Source organism: Camelus dromedarius, chromosome 20 (assembly GCF_036321535.1).
Source record: "Camelus dromedarius isolate mCamDro1 chromosome 20, mCamDro1.pat, whole genome shotgun sequence".
In the NCBI taxonomy this organism is placed as follows: domain Eukaryota; kingdom Metazoa; phylum Chordata; class Mammalia; order Artiodactyla; family Camelidae; genus Camelus; species Camelus dromedarius.
This window is the reverse complement of record NC_087455.1, coordinates 1435479-1454231: the sequence shown is the minus strand read 5'-3', so window position 1 is coordinate 1454231 and position 18753 is coordinate 1435479. Positions and strand designations below refer to the sequence as shown.

Sequence of the window (18753 nt, the reverse complement as noted above, 5' to 3'; positions counted from 1 at the left end):
GGCTGACCATAGGGGGAGAGGTTCTCACGAGAGCAGCCTCGTCTGCCCACATCCACAGGAGGGCAGCCTCGCCTGCCTCCCGACAGCTAACCCTGTCACACCGGAGTGACAGAAAGTGAGTCCAAAAGTGGCATAAAAGCCCACGGTGCACAGATGTTACCCCAGACGTGTGACAGAAACGGGCAGAACAGCACAGCACAGGGGCAAACTGGCCCAAAGAATCGGCACAAAACTTTTAAACCAGCCCGTGCATCATACGTGCATTTAAAGCAGGAAACACACAGCCCACAGTGAGCCATGCCAGCCACAACTGTCACCTCAGTGCCTGGAAAGATGTAAAAACACCTGAGAAACTGGCGGCAAACCAAGCTGTCACCTCCCCTCGGACCTCACGGGGACAGGGGCTCTCGGTGGAATAAACAAAGGAACAAAAGCCCTAGGCCGATTCACACGGCACGACGTGACTTCAAGAGGGTGGAGTTCAGGGCAGAGCAGCGAAGAGTGCAGGGAAGCACAGCCACCTCACGCACATGCAGGCAGAGCCATGGCTCACAGGGGCTCGGCCCCATGGCTCCGGGGGGACGGAGGGGCCGAGAGCCAGCTGCCAGATCTCAGAACAGCCACGTCTCCCTGCGACTGGCCTGTACAAATCCAACCGGCCTCCCCTGCGTGTATCACTGAGGTGTAAATGAAAGTTCAAACACTGCTAGGCATCTCAGCAGCCTGTTTACTGTTTTTATTCTATGACCCCAAATTTTCGAAACTCTGGTCAAGGTTCATTAACACAAAAGCCGTAAATGCGAAATCCTGGGGAACGAGGGACAGTGGACTCTATACTGGACTTCAAGCCAAGATGCTAAAACGCTGGCAGTGCCCTGTGGTCCTGCACCGGGGGGACGGCACTGGGCTGCACGCTGCTGACGGCTACGACGGAACAATCCCACCACCTCAGCTCAGTGTGCAGCCCCCGGGCCTGGGGGCACGAGCCCGCGGGGGGAGACCTGCTGACGCTGCAGAGGAGTGCTGAGACTCGTACTGCGGAGTGTGATCGCAGCTGACGTGGGGACATGTGAGCATGGAGGGGGGACGGACACGTGGCTGCGAAGCCACAGGCGGGGGCTACGCTGACTCTCATTTATAACTGAGTCCTGCCCTCAGTGACCTGCCTTCGGGACCAGCCTAACCCAGGGCTGGCCCCAGATGCGCAGTTGAGCCCTGGCAGGGACGGTAGTGGGCCTCGGGAAGTGCCGGCCTCGTCGGGTGGCAGCAGGCACTGCCATCAGCGGGCAAAGCCTTGGAGGGACGGGCTGCCCTGAGCAGTGGACCACCGACACTGTGGCCCGGCCTCCCAGGAGAGCTCTGTGAGTGTGGCCGCCTCAGTCCTTACCCGCCGTGGACGAGCCGGGCAAAGGGGAGCGAGCCCGGGGGACGCAGGCCCCAGAGCGCTCCTGGGGGTCCTCAAGCTTGACTGTGGCCCTGAGGGCCCCGCGCCGCCGCGACAACTGCCGCCGCCTGATGAACACGGAGCGCAGCGCACGCAGCTGCCCCACCTCCTGCGCCGTGAAGCAGGGCTGCCCCTCCGCAAAGCGGACCACGGCGTCAAAGGACGCGGCTGCCTGCTCCCAGGCTGCCTCATCCTCCTCCTCCGCAGACCCCAGACCCGCGGTGGGCGCGCCTGGCCCCTCTTCGGCGGCCATGCTCCCCAGCAGGCCTCGGCTGGGGTGGGAAGGAGCATCTCCCCCAAGCCCGGGGATGTGTGCGAACGTCTGTTCGTGAGGTTTAGTCCTGAGACGCTCAGGCTCCTCCTCCGAAGACGAGCCTTCGATGAACGTGACCTCGGGCCACAGCTTCCTCCAGGCCCGGCTGAAGACAGCGCCTGGCACCGCGTTCCAGGCACAGGCCACGTTGATCACAGCGTCGTTGACATTGTAGCGGGGGTGGAAGGCCTGCAGCGTGACGGGGGGGCTGATGAAGTTCCTCATGAAATCCCTCCGGATGCCCTGGTCCATGGGCTGAATCAGGGAGGTGACGCCGGCGGGCAGGAAGATGGTGAAAACATTCTCTGACACCAGATCGGACTCCCGCGGGTGGGCCCGGGAGCTGTCCAGCAGGAGGATGGCTTTGCTGTCTTCAGGCAAAGCCAGGGATCGGAAATGCTCCTTCACCGCGGGGACAAAGATGTGATGGAACCAATCAGAGAAAATCTCCTTATCCACCCAGGCATTGCCCTGGGCCTTGTATGCTGCGGGCAGGTGCTGGATGCCCTTGAAGGCCCTGGGGCCGCTGCACTTCCCCACCACCAAGGGCTTGATCCTGTGGGAGCCCGTGGCGTTGGCACACATGAGGACGGTCAGCCTGTCCCTGTTCTGCCTGAGGCCGGGCCCTGCTCCACCCTCCATGCCAGGACTGGGCAGGCAGCGCCAGAAAAGGCCGGTCTCGTCGGCATTGTACACCTGCTCGGGGGACAGGCCGTGCTCGGCAGTCAAGCTCCGGAAGAAGCCACAGAACTGCTCGGCTGCCTGGTGGTCGGCCGCCTGCTTCTCGCTGGATGCATCCAGCTTCTTGATGCCATGTCTGGCCTTAAAACGCCAGAGCCACCCGCCAGAAAACACGCAGGGCTCGGTCAGCTGCATCTGCTCGTAGAAGTCCTTGGCCTTCTCAATGAGCATGGGGCCCGAGACAGGCACACCCTCAGCACGCTTCACCAGGAACCACTCATACAGCACGCGGTCCAGGTGCTCAAGCTTGGGCGTGTGCAGCGTGCGCCGGTGCGCCAGGGCCTTGTCCGAGTCCGAGCTGGCGAAGAAGCGGAGCAGCTGGGCCTTGTGGGCCCGGATGTCGTACAGCGTGGACATGCCCACGTTGTACTCCTGCATCAGCGCCCGCCTGCTCTCGCCCTCCTCCAGGCGCCGGCAGATGTCCATCTTCTCCTTCAGGGTCAGCACCACCCGCTTGCGTTTCTCCCCGGGGCTCCTCCCGGCAGCCGGCTTGGAGGCCATGAGGAGGGGGCTCGTCCTGGCCAACCCGACACTGGCCGCCTTCCCGCCCCTTCCTCTCGCCACCCGTGACCACCCGTCTTGCTGATGCGGGGCCCCAAGCCGCCGTCCCTCCCTCCAGCTCCAGCAGCCTCAGCCTCGGAGGGCCCAGGTCTTCCAGGCTCCTGCACTTCCCCACGGCTGGAATCTCAGGCCTTCTCCGCAGGGACGGCAGCAGCTTCTCCCCTCACACATGGACCAGAGAGGAGAGGGGCCCCGGGAGCTGTTTTCCAGCTAAATGATGTTTCACCGTCTGAGCCGCGGGTGCCTCTCTCATACGCATGGCACTTTAGAAACTGGAAATCAGAAGGAGGGAGAGAAAGATGTTATGGACTCATGTCCAGGAGCCTGTAAGCACATCCTCATTACCCTCAGACACGCTGGGAGGAGGCAGGTGACGAAGAGTTGTAAGGATGATTAATGTGAGAGCTGGCCAGCGGGCGATGCAGGGAAGAGGCAGCCCAGAGAGATGGGCACTGGCTCTTCCCAGCCTCTACAAGTGACCTCTGTGTCACCTGCTATGGCTCCAAATTAAAAGCGGCTCTTGCAGGAACAACCTGGCCTTCTTGGGAAAATGCTGGGAGAGGCCAGCAAACGAAGCCAGGACATCTCAGGTGCTAGGCGACCTCAGAGCCACTTCCTACCTCCAGGATCAACTTTCCTACTGTAACTGCTCACGGGGCCCCTAGACCTAACCACCTTCACAAACCCCTTGCTCCTTCCAGAGCAGCCAAGGCAGGGGATGGAGGTGCTACAGGCGGCAGGGATTCCTCCAGACTTCCAGGGCTGAGGACCCTGCAAACCCTTCTGAAACAAGGCCCCTCAAACCTTTTACTCAACAGCAGGCCCCAAACTGCTTCTAGAAAACCAGGTGTTGGTGGGCCTCGGGCTCCTGCCTCACCTGGGAGGGATGGCCAGTCTCTCAAAACTAACTGGTCCTCATAGCCACATGCTCGACACTCTGGACACACAGTCACATGTGAGCGTGCAAACTCACCCTCACGCAAACCTATGCACACAGGTGCGCTGAGGACACAGGAAATGGCCAGGCCATGTGGGGCTTCCTAAGTACTTGCTAATCTGGAATGCTCTAGGAATAAACCACTAATTCATGCCAGAATCAGAAATACAAGAAGTGTCTTCTGGCCCCGCTGGGAGCAGGGTGGTCCTCCCACACCAGGTACACGTCCTTGTAAGGGTTTAAGCTTACTTGCACATCTTGCTGAAAGCCAGTAAGGGAACGTGAAGGAAAGTGCCTTATGTGAGCCCCACAGCTCTGCTCCCACATGTCTTTCGTCACCTTCTCATCCTTCATCCTTATAAAGACCTGCGTTGTCATGGTCCCTTCCAGCGGGGCAATACCATTCCTTTCTGAAAACTTCCCCAAATGCCCCACACCCCTCCCCGCTCCACAGAGCAGACTGCAGGACAGCAGGTGGTCCTCGCTGCCCTGGGCAGCCTAGGAGAGCCAAGCCCACCACACTCCGCCTGGTAATAGGCCAGCGTGCTCCATCCCCGAGGAGCAAAGAGCTGGTGTCTGGACACTGCAGCGTGCCTGCCACAGCAGCCCTGTTTCTCCCTCACGGCCAGCTATGCGCCTCACTGCCCTCTCACCGGAGGGGCTGCCGGTCACTGGGGCAGCAGCCAAGGGCCGCTTACCGGGCCCGTCACCACATCCCACAGCAGTCAGACAGGCAGTACTCACAGACGCATGTCTAGCAGCGACTCCCCACCCCTCCTCCCTCCCAAACGCTTACACTGGTGCTTTGTCCAACTGCCTGCTGTTGGCCACAGAACCACTCATGGGTGGAGCATAAAAAGGTAGCCCTTTGAGACCACAGTGCAACAAAAATGAACAGTTTATTCAAATATGGCAAGAGTCCCAAAGATAAGTCCTAGGCTGTCTGTCACCAGCCAGCTCCAGGAGCGCCCTGCCGCCCTTCTGAGTCAGCCTGCTGGGTTGCAAAGTGAGGGTGCCGGTCCTCCAGGGACCGGTTTTCGTCCTATTTACTGCATGACAATGTGACTGTGCACTATGTGGTCCTGTGGGAAGCAGAGGGAAAGGCCAAAATCCACCCTTAAGGAAGCATTTAATATGAAGCCACCGTAAAAACCAGGAGGAAACATGGACCCCCAGTGACTTGTGAAGGATTGACTCTAAGCACAATGGGAAGGAGGAGGAAGGGCCAGAAGAGGCACCGGAAGAGGCCCAGCGCCAGAAATGGAGATATGCTCTCGATGGGGACAGGTAAGGGTGCACAGCGTGATGAAGGGGAGCTGAAGACACCCAGGTCGCACCAGCGAGACCAAAACTTCCTTTAAAAGTGAAATTCAGATACTACCTCGGACACAATTTCTTGAACCAAAAGATAACATAACATGGCAAGAAAAATGAAGGCCGTTTCTAGCCTTGCCACGGATATCCTCTTGTGCCCTAGGAGGAGGGCAAAAGGAGCGGAGCGGCGGCAGGAGAGGAGAGCAGCGCGCACCCCGCATTCTGCCCCTTTCTGCGTGCGGGGAGGTGCACTTCCTTAGAGAAGAGTCTGAGGAATTTAGGGGGAGGATGCGAGAAACTAGCACGCAAGGGAGCAGAGGGGGCATCGAGAGAAATACTCAAGAAACAAGCACCGTGGCTAGAGGAAGAGGTAGGTTGAGTCCTGAGGAGCAAGACGGACTGTGGTGGGGGTCCTCTGCTCAGCGGTGGAAACCTGGGGGCGCGCACCCCGCAGGGAGAGCCCTGGGAGCCAAGAGGCGTCCTCTAGGGGAGGCCGGTAGTTGCCAGCACAGACCCCTCCTTCGTGGGCACCCGAAGCAGGGAGGCGTCTCGGTTTCTGGAGACGCCTGGCGTTTCTATGCCGGGCACCACGTTTGTGACAGGAGGGCAAATACCGAAAAGCAAAGAGAGAAGCGAAGCCTCAGGCCGGCTCCTTCCGGAGGAAGGGCCCTTGGGGGCCGGTCCTTCCTCGGGCGGAAGCCCGGAGGCTGGACCCGGCGCCTCAGCCAGGCTCGGGGGCGAGGCTGCGGAGGAACGAACTCGAATACGCAGAGCCCCCGGGACAAGTAGCTCGGCCCCGGGCCCCGGCCGCACGCGCGGCGGCTGCGGGGACGCGGGCTGGGCCCCCAAGCGCCCACCAAGGCCCAGACCCCACTCACCTGCGGTCTGCGAGTCGCCGCCGCCGGACGGAAACGCGCCACCCCGCCTCCCTGGCCACTTCCGGGACGCTCTAGGCAGCTTGGAGGACTCGGCGTCTCGGTGCTCCGCGGGCGGCCCTGGGCGCTCCTCCAGCCGCGGGTCCGCGGGTTGGGCTCTCCGGGGCCGGATTCTCTGGTTGGGTGATGGGTGCAGCCCTGGGCCGAAGGGGCGGGGGCTCTTGTCCCGAGCGAGGGTGGTAGGAGGGCGGTTGGACTCGGCGTCCCCGGCCAGGAGGCCTTGGTGCGGACGTTCCTGATGGGGGAAGGCAGTGCTGGAGCGACGTCCTGCTGGCCAAGGCTGTTTCCCTCCTACCAGGCCTTCGCTAGAGCCTTATCCACACTTAATCTGGATGCCTTGGTTGATGAGATTGGGCACTTCCGAGCTAGGGAGGCTTGGAGGAGATTCAAACTTGAGTTGATGCTGTAATGAGTTGAGATGGGGGTACCTTGGGTTGGAAATGAATATATTTTGCACGTACGGCAGTCTGAATTTTGGGGACCTGAGGGCGGGCTCACTGTGGTGGGCTGAATAATGCTTCCCCCAAAGCAGGTCCAAGCCCAAGTCCCCAGAACCTGTGACTGGGTCACCTCACGTGGCAACGGGGACTTTGACACAATCGAGTGAAGATTCTTTTGATGGGGTATTATCCTTATGATCAGGAGGGGGGCCCGTGTCACCACCAGGTCCTTATGAGAGTGTGAAGGAAAAGCTGTTCTGGTCTAACAAGATAACTCACAAGTCTAGGAATGTGAAGGAGAGGCTGAGCTGGGCTAACAAGGTAACTCACAAATCTAAGTATCGGAATACTGATCTGAGTTCTGCTGGACTAACTTGTAAATCTAAGTTAATTAGTGTTGGTTTGCTGTTCATGTTTTTTGCTAGCCAGCTGGATTTTCAAAGATATATATCTGGCTTTGGAATGTTGGTTTGCTGCCTCCCTGCCTCCACTTTTGTGATAATGATGCTGCTAAAGCTGTCCCATGCCTGTTGGCCGAATACCCCAAGCTTGTACTTTACCCTGTAAAACCTCATGCTCACGTCTTGGAGGTGCTCAGAGCTTCGGAGCAGAAGCCCCTCTGAGCCCGCCGGCGTAATACATCTGAGTACTCCAATCCTCCGAGTGGTGCTTGTTTCTTGGCTGGCCTGTCGTTTCCGTAACAAGAGGAGGAAGGAGGCAAGAGCAGCGGATGACGTGATGATAGAAGCAGAGAGACAAGAGGAGACACCAGCACAGGAGGGGATGTGTGCTTTGAAGATGGAGGAAGGGGCCCCAGGAGCTGGAAAGGCCAAGAGATGTTCTCTCCTGGAGCCTGCAGAAGGAAACAGCTCTTTTGACACCTCAATTTTAGCTCCGAAGACTCATTTCAGACTTTGGACCTTCAAGGACCTCGTTGCGCAACAGGAGCGCATCTGACTCCAGACTTTGGACCTCCAGAACTGCAAGGTAATAGATATGATGTTTTAAGCCAGGTTTGTGGTCATTTGTTACAGCAGCAACGGGAACGAGGACTTTGATAGCTCCTCCCCCTTGTAGATGACTGCACCCTACCCAGCGTCTCCACGCAGGCCTCTGACAGGCGCCTCGAACCCAGCATTTCTACACCTGAGCTCGCACCCCCCCTGCCCGGCCTTGCTCCGACTCCGCCCACCCCACCTCTGTGAGTGGCAGCCGCACCTCCCAATCACTCCGGCTGAAAACGCAGACAGTCCCTGACCCTCTGTGAACCGCACACTCATGCGGCCTCTGGCCTCTTCTCCCTCCCGCCAGCCCCTCTCCTCCTGCAGTTCCTACCCTGCCACCGCTCTGCTCCTTGCTTCTGTTCTCCTTCCCCCGTATCGGCCACATACAGCTGCAAGGCAGGGCACCCCAAAGTCTGGCGGCTGGAAACAGCAGCTGTTGTGTTGTGCATGGTTCTGCGGGCTGGGGCTTTAGGCCTGCTGGAGGAGACTGGGGCCAAGTGGAACATGCATGGTGGGACTGGAACCCAGACTCCCAGACTGGCGGGCCCTGAGCTAGCGGGGTCTCCTGGGACAGTGAGGTTGCCCCTAGGAAGGCTGGCTCTGTCCCAGTGTGACACTGCTTCCACCCCGTGGGCACAGGTCACACACACCTCGCAGAACGTGCACAGGGCTGGCCGCCTACGGGGGCTCAAACCCCAAGATGCACAGGGGCTCCCCTAGCTGCTGCCACCATCACTGGAACCCCCAGGCCTTGTCTCAAGGACCGAGTCCACTCTGGCAGAGAAGAGGGGGTCAGGAGGAGAGGAAGAGGAGGAGGGACATCCCCTGGTGTCCCATGATGCCTGGCACCGAGGGCCCCTCCCCCAAGTGTGCCCCCAGCACAAGGTCAGGCTCCCGACAGCACCTGATGGGTCACAGCCAGGTGGCCTTTGAGAGGGTCAGGCTGAGCTGATCGCTTTCCCCTGCCCTCAGCTTCCCCAGGCTCCCTGAGGAAAGGTCCTCCTGGGCTACCAGCCTCGCCGGTCTGGCTTTCACTGTCCTCCGGGCCACAGGGCTCCCCCTGCCCCCAGCCCTTCGCCAGGGCACCACTGAGCCCAGCAGAGCCCCTCACCCAGCTTCTGGAGACTTCCGGTGGGGACACAGCGCCAGCCACCCCCCTAGGCAATGGTCTCGGGTCTCTCACAGCAGAGAGGGGGGCTTACTTGGGGGGTGCGGAAGTGGAGGGTGTGAGAAGGGGCTTCTGCACTCGCTGACTTCACTCAGGAGGAAGGAGTGGGCATGAGAAGTGGGACACGAGGGGCACAGCTCTGCCAGGCCCCCCGGGCAGGGGCCCTGACCAGAGCACAGCGAGTGAGGGCAGAGCCCATCTGTGAGACCCTGAAGGGGCACCTCCCTTGGGACCCAGAGCCCTTCTGGGATTTGAGACCCCTGAGGCCAGGATGGTGTGAGGCAGGTGGACTGAAGGACTCAGTGCATCCACCCCGACCGCCGCACACAGTCAGCTGGGGCACAGCGTCCCCACATGCAATTTTTGCACAAAAAGACACCTTCACAGTCTTGGAGCTTGCAAGACATGGCCTTAATTTTGAGAAAGCTAAGTGAGGAGTCTGGCCCTGTGAATGCTCTCCCCTGTCTGTCCGTGTGTGACAGCATTACCCTCCCAAGTATAGATGCGTATTTATAAAAAAAAAATGTGTACAACATGTAGGGAAATTAGTTGTGGTTTTTAACATACCATTTTTATCTTTTTAACTTAATTCAGCATAAAATAATGAATTCATCTGAAAATGATGTCTGTTCAAGCACAGGACTGTGCGGCAGCCCCAGGAGGTTGTGGTGGTCTGTTGGCAAGGTCCCTCTGTGAGGCAGGGTCTGTCCCTGCCCACCCTGCCTCCCGCAGAGCCTGGCCCCACTGCTGGTCCTACCGGCCCTGGCTGCACATCCTGGCAAGACAAGGGAAACTTCTGGACTGTGTGAACAGACGGGATCTCCAGGGAACCAAACTGGTCTGGGCCCCTGGGCAGGTCGGTGGAGGGCCAAGAGAGAACAGGAAAATCTGGAGTCCCAGGAGGTGACCGCAGAGCAGAGGACAGAAAGGGGGCTAAGGGTGAGCTGCATCAAAGCCATACGCAGACCCCGTCGGCTCGATGAGGGGCTGCAGGGAGCCACGGCCCTCGGGGCCAGCCCTCCCCAGGAAGGCGGGCCAGCGAAGGACTCAGGCTCAGCGTAGGGTCAGGGCAGTATTCTGTGCGCTCCTAAAGCGTGAGTGACAGGGGAGGGGCTCTGCGTGAGACCAGGGTCAGAGCTCAGGGTGTGACCAGGACCGGGACTCAGAGTGTGACCAGAGTTGGAGCTCATATTTTGACCCTTGTGAGAGCTCAGTTTGAGGTGAGGTCAGAGGTCAGACTGATTAGGGGTAGAGCTTAATAGCTTTCTCTAGGGCACCATGACCATGGTCTTCAATATTTGAGCCATGGCCATTGGGCTATCTGTCTCAGTCAGCTTGGGCTGTCGTAACACCAAACCACAGCCTGGGTGACATGAACAACAGAAATTTTTTCCTCCCATTTGTGGCTAGAAGTCTGAGATCAGGGTCCTGAGTGGTCAGGTTCCAGTGAGGACTTACAGCCCGGTTGGCAGACGGCTCCCTTCTCACCATGTCCTCACGTGGTGGAGAGAGCACTGGTGTCTCATCTCGTAAGGTCACTCAGTCCCACCTTGAGAGCCCTGATCATGATCTCACTGAGCCCTGATTACCTCCCAAAGGCCCATCTCTGAAAACCATCACATCGGGGGTTAGGGCTTCAACATATAAATTTGGAGAGGACACAATTCAGATCAAATTCAGACCACTGACCCCCTCAAAATTCACATCCTCCGGACACGCAAGGAACATTTGTTTCATCCCAACAACCCCCAACGCCTTAACTCGTTAAGGTGTCAACACTCACAGATATAGCCCTGAGTCTCATCTAAACACTGTCTAAATCTGGTGTGGCTGAGAAGCCAGGTGCGGTTCCTCCTGGTGAATTCCCCTCTGGCTGTGAATCTATGAAACCAGACAAGTCATGTGTCTCCAAAATTCCACAGTGGGACAGACACAGGGTGGGCACTCCCATTCCCAGGAGATAACTCAGAGGGAGGGGTGGCTCCCAACCCCCAACCCTGGAAAGCAGAGCTCATGAGCTCTCTAGGCTGGAGAACAGTCCTGTGGGGTATAATACTGTGCCGTCCATACCCCCTGGGGAAGCACCATCATCCCCGGGGCTCCGGGCAGTTCTGCCTGACGTGCCTGAGGTCCCTGTCGTGGGCTGTGGGCGTCCTGTGCACTGCAGGGTGTGGAGAGCGTTCCTGGCCTGCACCCCTGGGAGCCCATAGCACCCTGAGTTGGGACAACTGAAAATGTCTTCGGGCCCTGCCAAATATCCAGAAATGTGGGCACAGAGGACCCCTCCACAGTTTGAGAACCACTGCCTGAGCAAAATCTTTTCACATCAAGTGATATCAACAAGCATTAGGACACCTGTCATTATTTGAAGAATGAACGTTCCAGGCTGGTGCTAGGCACTGGGCGCCTTGGACACGCAGACAGATAAGAAAGGCCCCAGTCCAGGGCAGCACGGCCCCAGTGGACCAGGGTTGGGGCAGACAGGGCAGCCCCACATGGAAACAGTGAAGTCACAGAGGTTTTATTTCGTGTGAGGCACCTGAGCTGAGGGAACCGTGCAATGGAGTGGGTGTCAGGGAGGGCACACTGGTGGAGGGACGACACTCACCTCTGCGTGACCTTGAGCAAAGTCCTCCCCTCTCCTGGCCCCAGGCTATGGGGGACAGAGCCCAGTCTGGTAGAGGCCAGGGGGCTGGGCGGGGGCGATGTGGAGGCGCTGGATCTCAGCTGCCCCCTGGCCTACACCACCGTGTGGTCTGGATCCTGGGCTGCCCTGCACTGGAGGGGTCCACCTGCCCTGGGAGCTGGGAGATGGGTCCCCTTTCCCCAGGGCTCACCCTCCTCGTTTCCACCCCTGACCCTTTCCTGTGGATAAATCGAGGAAGGGGAGTAAGATGTGGTCCACAAGGCCATCCACTGGGCCAGGAAGGAATCAGGGAAGGAAAGGCAACCCCTCCTGGTGGGAGGGGCTGGTGGCCCCCCAGATGCACTGGGGCCAGCAGGCAGTGGGTGTGGCCTGTACCCACCAGCACCTGCCTGGACCCTCCAGGGGGTCGCAGGGAGACTGTTTACAAAGGGACAGGTGGATTGAGCAGGACAACAGGGACCACTAATGTCCTCAAGGCCAAGAGCAGCTGGAAGCCACTGGGCCCCTGGGTGTGGAGGGACAGGGGAAGGGACAGTTACCAGAGGCCTGCTGGAGCCGGTGTGATGGGAGAAGGCTGATGACAGGGATGGAGTCTCGGCCCCCGCAGCCCAGCCATCAGGGTGAGGCAGGAAAGATGACCTGACCTCTGACTCTCCCACCCTCAGGTCTCGGCCTGTGGAAGCCTTTATTGGATCCTCATGGGACCCAGGACACAAACAGGGTGAGAGTGGGTCTGCGCTGGAGATGGCCCAGCCCCTTCCAACTCCTCCTCCGGCAGACGCCACCCACACAGCCTTTCCCCGGCTCCCTTGCTCTAAAGCTCCCTGGTGCGCGGTGTGTGGGGATTAAGTCAGGAGGGTGAAGCCCGCAGGCGGCCTGCACACCCCAGAAGGCCCCCGAGACTCCCTCTCCGCAGCCCGCATCTCGCTCCTGCTGATGGCCTGTGACGTCTAATCCAAGCTTGTCGCCCTTGCGGAACCATTAGCCCCAGGGGTCAGCTTGGCTCCTGCCCAGAGCACAGTCAGGCTGGAGGGAGGCACCCCTCAACCTTGGCTCTGAGACTGAAGGCATGAACAAGTCTCGGGTAAGTGGCCTCCCTTCTCTGGCCTCACCACCCGCTCTGAGATGCTCATCCTGGGTCGGCTGACAAATGGCCGCTGCAGGGGAGAGTGGCCCCTGCCTTCCAAAAACGGAGAGGACAAAGGGGGGGTGCTGCAGCCCAGCAGGGCTCTGGAGATTGGGATCTGCCCTGCCCCCGGGGCCCTCTGGGCTGGGGAAGCAGTCAGTGTTGACCATGGGCAGTACCCACCCACCCCACCCGCTGGCATAGCAGTTTAAAGCTGCCCATGGTTCCTCCACTGTGCCCACCTGCAACCATGAAGACTGTCATCTTCGCCCTGCTAGCTGCTGGCTTGGCCCTGCGGCCAGGTGAGACCTTGGCTGGCAATAGGGCAGGGGCAGGGGAGCTGGGCTGAGGGTGGGGATGGCCAGAGGGCCAGAGAGAGTGGAGGAGGAAGGAGAAGAGGAGGTGGAAGAGGGTGAGGGAGGCCAAGGCAGGAAGAAGGGGCTCTGGTCCAGCCTGGTCCTCTCTGGGGCGACTCAGTGAAGCTGGGATGACAGGGTTGGCTCCTGGCAGTCCCCCGAGGTGGAGGCAGGCAGGCAGTGCCAGGGGTCCCTCCTTCAGCACTGTGGGGCCCCACCTGGCTGCTGGAGTGGGGAATGGACAGAAGGATGAGCTGAGAGCCTGTGGGATGAGTAGGAGGCCCAGGGGCCAAGAGCCTCAAGTGAAGAAGGGCCATGGGGGAAGGAAAGTGGGAGAATGACCAGGTCCCACTCCCCAGGCCCAGCCTTGCCTTCAGACGTGGGCAGTCAGGGTGTCGGGTGCCCAGGCAGCGGTCCTCGGCTGGGAGGAGGGTGCAGGCCTGCACTGCTCTGGTCTGCGCTCAGGCCTGGCTTGGCCTCCCCTGACCTAGGGTCCGGGAAGCTCTCAGAGCCTCAGCATCCTCTTCTGGGAAGTAGGGGTCACGACAGAGCCGTGAGGTCCCTGGGGTCGGCCAGTGGCCAGTGTGTGTGGGGCTGGAGCACAGGGCTGGGTACCTGGGGCCTACAGAGACCTAATCATCATGACAGCTGGGGCCATGCCCCGCCATGGACAGAGCGGGGCCGTCCTTGGGCGCCCCCAGTGTCTCACAGCTCCCGGGAGGCTGAGTGCCTGGCGGCACAGGCAATTTCAGGATGGGTCCCATCCACTCTGCCCTCACCCGCCTGGTGCACACCCCTCTCAGGAGCACGGGCATCGCATCGTAACAGAGCCCTGCTACCAAGGGGGGCAGGCACTCTCCACTTCATGTGACCAATAAGCAAATGAGGTTCCCCCCATCCTCCCCTCCCCCGCCATGGGAAGGGGCTGGCCAGGCCCCCCCAGGAAGCCCCCCCAGGCTCCGCCCTGCAGTGCTGCTCCTGTCAGGCCCAGATCAGCAACAAGGACTGTCAGCAGGTGCAGAACTGCAGCCAATCCAAGACCCAGTGCCAGACCGAGCGCACCCGTGAGTGGCCCCGCTGTCCCCGCAGTTCTCCCTGTGACCCTGCCCCGCCCCCAGCACCATCCCCTTAGACCCCCTACGCCTTCCCTCCATTGATAGGAACTCAAAGAATCTGGCTTTAGGTCTCTGCCACTGAACTGTTCATCCTTCTGCCCGCCTGTCCCCCTGCCCACTGGTTCTTCTGTCCGCACGCGGATATAGCGCTCAGCCCCCGTCTGCCCATCCCCCATCCCACCCCTCATCTACCCATCCCCTCACTGGATATGCATCCATCCATCCATCAGCCATCCATCCACCCACCCCTGATCCACTCATTTGTCACCCACTTCTAGTACCAGCAGGTCTGGGTGCCCTGGACACGTGGACAGGGACAAGACCAGATCCCTGCCCTCACTCTGCTTGCAGTCTCAATGTCCATCCAGGGTGAGTTTTAGAGTAGGGACAGTTGGGACGCCCTGGGAGCTGGAGCAAGGCCAGGTGGGTGAGTCTCCAGGGCCCGGCCCTAGCCTAGCAGTCCTCTGCCCTCCCCCACAAGCATCGTGGGCCTCGTGACCGTCATTAGCAAGGGCTGCAGCGCGCACTGCGTGGAGGACTCAGAGGCCTACTGCGTGGGCAAGAAAAATGTCACATGCTGCTCCGCCGACCTGTGCAATGCTAGTGGGGCCACGCCCCGTGGCCAGCAGCCATCACTCTGACGCTGCTCCCTGCTCTGAGTGGGCTGCCACTCTGGGGCCCCACAGCTGCAGCATCTGGGAGGGCCGCAGGCCCCATGCCTTGCAGTGGTGCCCAGAGTCCCTGGGGCACTGATTACACACACCCGGACCCTGACTCAGGTCGGGCTATGGCCCTCTGCCCTCTGCAGCTCTCCTTTGCTCCCTCCAGGACTCCTGCCCGGCCCCTACTGCCCAGGAGGCTGGTCTCTAGTGACGTGGAGCAGACTGCAGATGGCCTGTCAGACCCTTGGGCTCTGGGCTGCAGCTGTTTCCACTGCCCAATATTCTGACCCACCCCTTAACCCTCGCTCGGGCACCTCTTCCTCCAGGAAGTCTTCCCGCCTGCCCCCTCCATGAGCTAAGCCAGGTCCTGCCTGTCGTGCCCCCTGCACCCAGCATGGAGGAGGCTCTCACGAGGGCCCTGCTGAGATGAAAGGTTCTAAGTAGAAATGGAGTCCAGGGTGTGAGGTCCCGGGAACCTCAAGAGATGAAGCTCGGAGCGGGGACCAGCTCCCCATGTTCACGGGGGAGCAGCAACCCAGCACACACCTTAATAAAGGTCCATTGGCTTGACTGCAAAGAGCCCCTGTCCTTGCATGCGCTCAGGTTGAGGTCAGGTTTGGGGTCCAGGGCTGCGTGGGGTCATCACCTGGGCCCACATCTGTGGCTGTGGCTGTGCCCTTGGCTGCATGGGGAGAGCTCCGGCCCAGGGAAGGTGCAAACGTCTGACTCCTGGAAGGAAAGACGTCGCTGCAGGAGGCAGGGCAGCGTCCCTGGGGCCTCCCGGCTCTTGCATGTTTCTCAAACTCTCAGAGCCTCAGATGCCCACTGTGACCTCTCTCTGCTGTGAGGACTGACCCAGAGACTTCAAGGAGTGGAGAGATTTCCTAGTGGGAGAGGTTGCTAAGCCATGAGGCTCCCAGGGCACCTGCTCTGTCCTCCACTTTCAGCTTGAGGAGACCCCTCTGTCTGTTTCTTTAGTTTCTTATTTTGTTTGTTGTAAGTTCTCCACAGTCAAATAGTACAAAAAGGTCCCCAGTGTTGGGCTGGCCGCCATCCTGACCGCAGGTCGCTCCGTCTCTCTAGGGTGCCGCCATCACACTGCTTGGGGCTCCTTCTAGGGTAACTAACTGTGAGTCCAGGGGACCCCCCAGAGGACACGGCCCCTGCCTGGCCTTTTCCATCCTTGCGAAAGCCCCTTTGAAAACACAGCCTGCCCCGCCCCTTGGGGGGAGGGAGGGGCCTGGGCCAGCGCTGGGAGTCCTGGGCCAGGTTGGCACCGACCTGCACAGGACATTTCTGGCCCACATCAGGCACTGGATGGTGGATGAGACAAGATTAGAGCCCTGTTCCTGGAGCTCTAGGGAGGGGACAGGAACCCAGCAGCGGTGGGGGCAGGGTCACACTAACCAAAGAGTCCAGGCCAGGGGCCCAGCCATCCCCACGCAGCCCAGTGTCCCGGGTGGTGATGTCAGGAGGGTATTGTTCCCGCTACCAGTGCCCAAGTCACCACAAGTGCTCTTGCCTACCCACTCCGGCCTCCGGCCCAGCCCACCCTGCTCACGTTTCCGCCCCTCTGGGGCCCAGGGCACATGCAGCACACAGACCTAGCCCGACCCTGGTCCAGGGCTCAGGGTCCAGAGCTGGGTCTTTGTTTGCTGGGAGGGTGTGAAGAACTGGAGGCCCCCAGGCAGAGCTTCAGGCCCAGTAGTCAGGGGTCGGTGTGGGACCTGGGGCCTGAGGCCGGAGCTTGGGCTAGCAGTGGCCTGGTGACTGGACAGCATGCAGGACTGGGCTTCCGGCAGTGCTCTGACCCCAGAAACTGCCCTCCCAGGCTTGCTGACCCTGCCTGGGTGACCGCAGAGGAAACCATGTGCTCTATCCGCTTAGTAAATAGTTACAGGGCACCTGCTCATTCCAGGCACTGTTGCAGACACTGCAGAAACAGCTGTCACCCAGGCTTGGCAGAGTTCTCCCTGTTCCCTCTGACATCTTAGCGCCACCCCTAGGCCACAGAGCTTACAGGACAGTGGAGTCCGATGAACAGGATAAACACGGAAATGTGCAGCACGCCAGTGGTAAGAGCCAGTATCAAAAAACAAAGCAGGAGACAAGGATTGAAAACACTGGGCTGGCCAGGGAGGCCTCCCCAGGAGTCAAGGTCCAGAGGGAGGGACTGTGGTGATGACAAGCAGGGGTCGGAGCCCTCGCAGCCCACGCAGTAGCCATGCCTGCGGCAAGATGCTCATTCTTGGGGCTGTGGCTCGTGGAGGTGAAGTGGTGTCCTGGACCCCTAGACCCTGTTCTGGGCTCCAGGTTTGAATTATTGGGGCCAGGCTGAGAGGAGAGAGCAGGCAGGCCCCGAGAGGCGGGCGTCCTGGCGGGGCTCCCCGCACCCTGCCACCTGGGGCATCATCTCACTTCCTGAGCTGTCCCTGAGGTCACACGGCCTCGAGCTGAGGGCCTGAGGGGGTTGGCCCTGCCCCTCCCTCACCCCAGGATGGAGGAAACACAGGAGCCTCTCTGCTCCCGACCCAGCACATCAGGGCAGGGGTGTCCCAGGGTCCCTCACTCATGCCACACTGTCTAATCTTCAGAAACTGCGGGAAGGCAAGAAAGAAGACAGCACAGAACCCACTCCTCAAAGCCTAAGATGAGCTCTGTGACTGTTTTCCCCGTCTTTGTGGTGCTTCCTGGGCACAAATAAGCTGGTGCGTACTGTGAGTTTGCACATCTGGGTCACACTCTCTTCGGGAAACTGCTTTTTAAACGTCTATCTCCCCATAGTAAGGAACAGAGACCCCGTGGTGGTTGAGGCGCTCCTCTGGGCAGACTGACGTGTTTTTGTTTTCAAGATGCCATTTGCTGAGCATCCTCCACGTGAAAGACACTGTCCTGACCCATCTGTATCTGTAATAATGGGTGACAACAACAGCAGACACGCGTGCCCTCAGCCCGAGCCTGGCACTTGTCCGTGGGCCTCCCATGCATCATTCATCTATTCCTCACCACCCCCTTTGAGGTAGGGCTGCAAGAGGAGAACCTGAGGCACAGAGAGGTGAAGCAACTTACCCAAGATCACACAGCTGGTTAGAACTGCTGAGGGTGGAAGCTCCAAACCCAGTAGAAACAGGCTCAGAGAGGTGAAGAGCTGCCCTGAGGTCACAGAGCTGGCTCCTTCCACCCCAAACCAGGACTCCTGAGTGGATGTCTCCTGCCCTGGCCCCAGCTCCCAGCCACAGCCAGTCCCAGGCTGCCCTCCCCTGAGGACTCTGGCTCAGCCAGACCATCCGTCTGGCCCCTCCAGGGCTCAGGTTGGTTGGCTCCCCCCAGGCTGATGACTCACTTGGCTCCCTGGGGATGCCCCCGCCCTCCACCACTTGACTCCAGCTGCAGCGAGGAGTCAAGCTAGATGGACAGGGAGGAGTGTGGGTCTCCGGGTGGGGACAAGGAGGCCCTGGGGAATCCCAAGGGGCCCTTCCTAAGTCAAGAGAGACTCAGAGTTCCTGCCCAAGTGCCCACAGCTGCAGGGTGCAGAGCCGGGACCCCATCCAGCTGTCCCACAAAGGCTGTGGGGCTGGATAGCCCCCAGGTGAGGGGTCCTCCTGTGCCCAGTGCCCGGACCGGTAATGGCCTGCTGCCTAAACAGCACCACGCACCCTCAGGGCCCAGGCCTGCGTCACCACCACCACAGAGTGCTGTGGACGCCCTGCCCCAGGGCAGGCAGCACCCAGAAAAAAGCCCCAGCCAGCAGCCAGCCACTCTGGGAACAAGTGGTTCAGTCTCCCTCAGAGTCACCTGGGGGAAAAGGAGTCGCCGGGTTCCGTCCCTGGGCTGTGGCAGAGCCATCATCTACTAGGGTGATCACCCCCTTTTTATGGACCGGAGTCTCAGACCCACAGTGGGCTCACACTGCGGACAAAGAGGTCTGGCGCCTTCGCCACCCCGGTTCTGGCCCGCCCGCAGGCTACCCCTTCACGGCAACGGCACGGT

General features: G+C 60.1%; 2 protein-coding genes across 2 annotated transcripts; one reads left to right on the top strand and one right to left on the bottom strand.

Moving 5' to 3' along the window:
* Positions 1–715: 715 nt before the first annotated feature.
* On the bottom strand, positions 716–6270 carry JRK (Jrk helix-turn-helix protein). Its single transcript, XM_031439728.2, has 2 exons — positions 6189–6270; positions 716–3331 (listed from the first exon to the last, which is right to left on the bottom strand). Exon 2 carries the CDS (start codon positions 2997–2999, stop codon positions 1377–1379), a length of 1623 nt encoding a protein of 540 aa, XP_031295588.1. The 5' UTR covers positions 3000–3331; positions 6189–6270; the 3' UTR covers positions 716–1376.
* A 6610-nt stretch (positions 6271–12880) lies between these two features.
* PSCA (prostate stem cell antigen) lies at positions 12881–15323 on the top strand. Its single transcript, XM_064476647.1, is given in 5 exon segments — positions 12881–12932; positions 13478–13539; positions 13909–14054; positions 14583–14707; positions 14710–15323. Coding segments are annotated over 5 exon segments (726 nt in total). The 3' UTR covers positions 15051–15323.
* The last annotated feature ends 3430 nt before the right edge of the window (positions 15324–18753 follow it).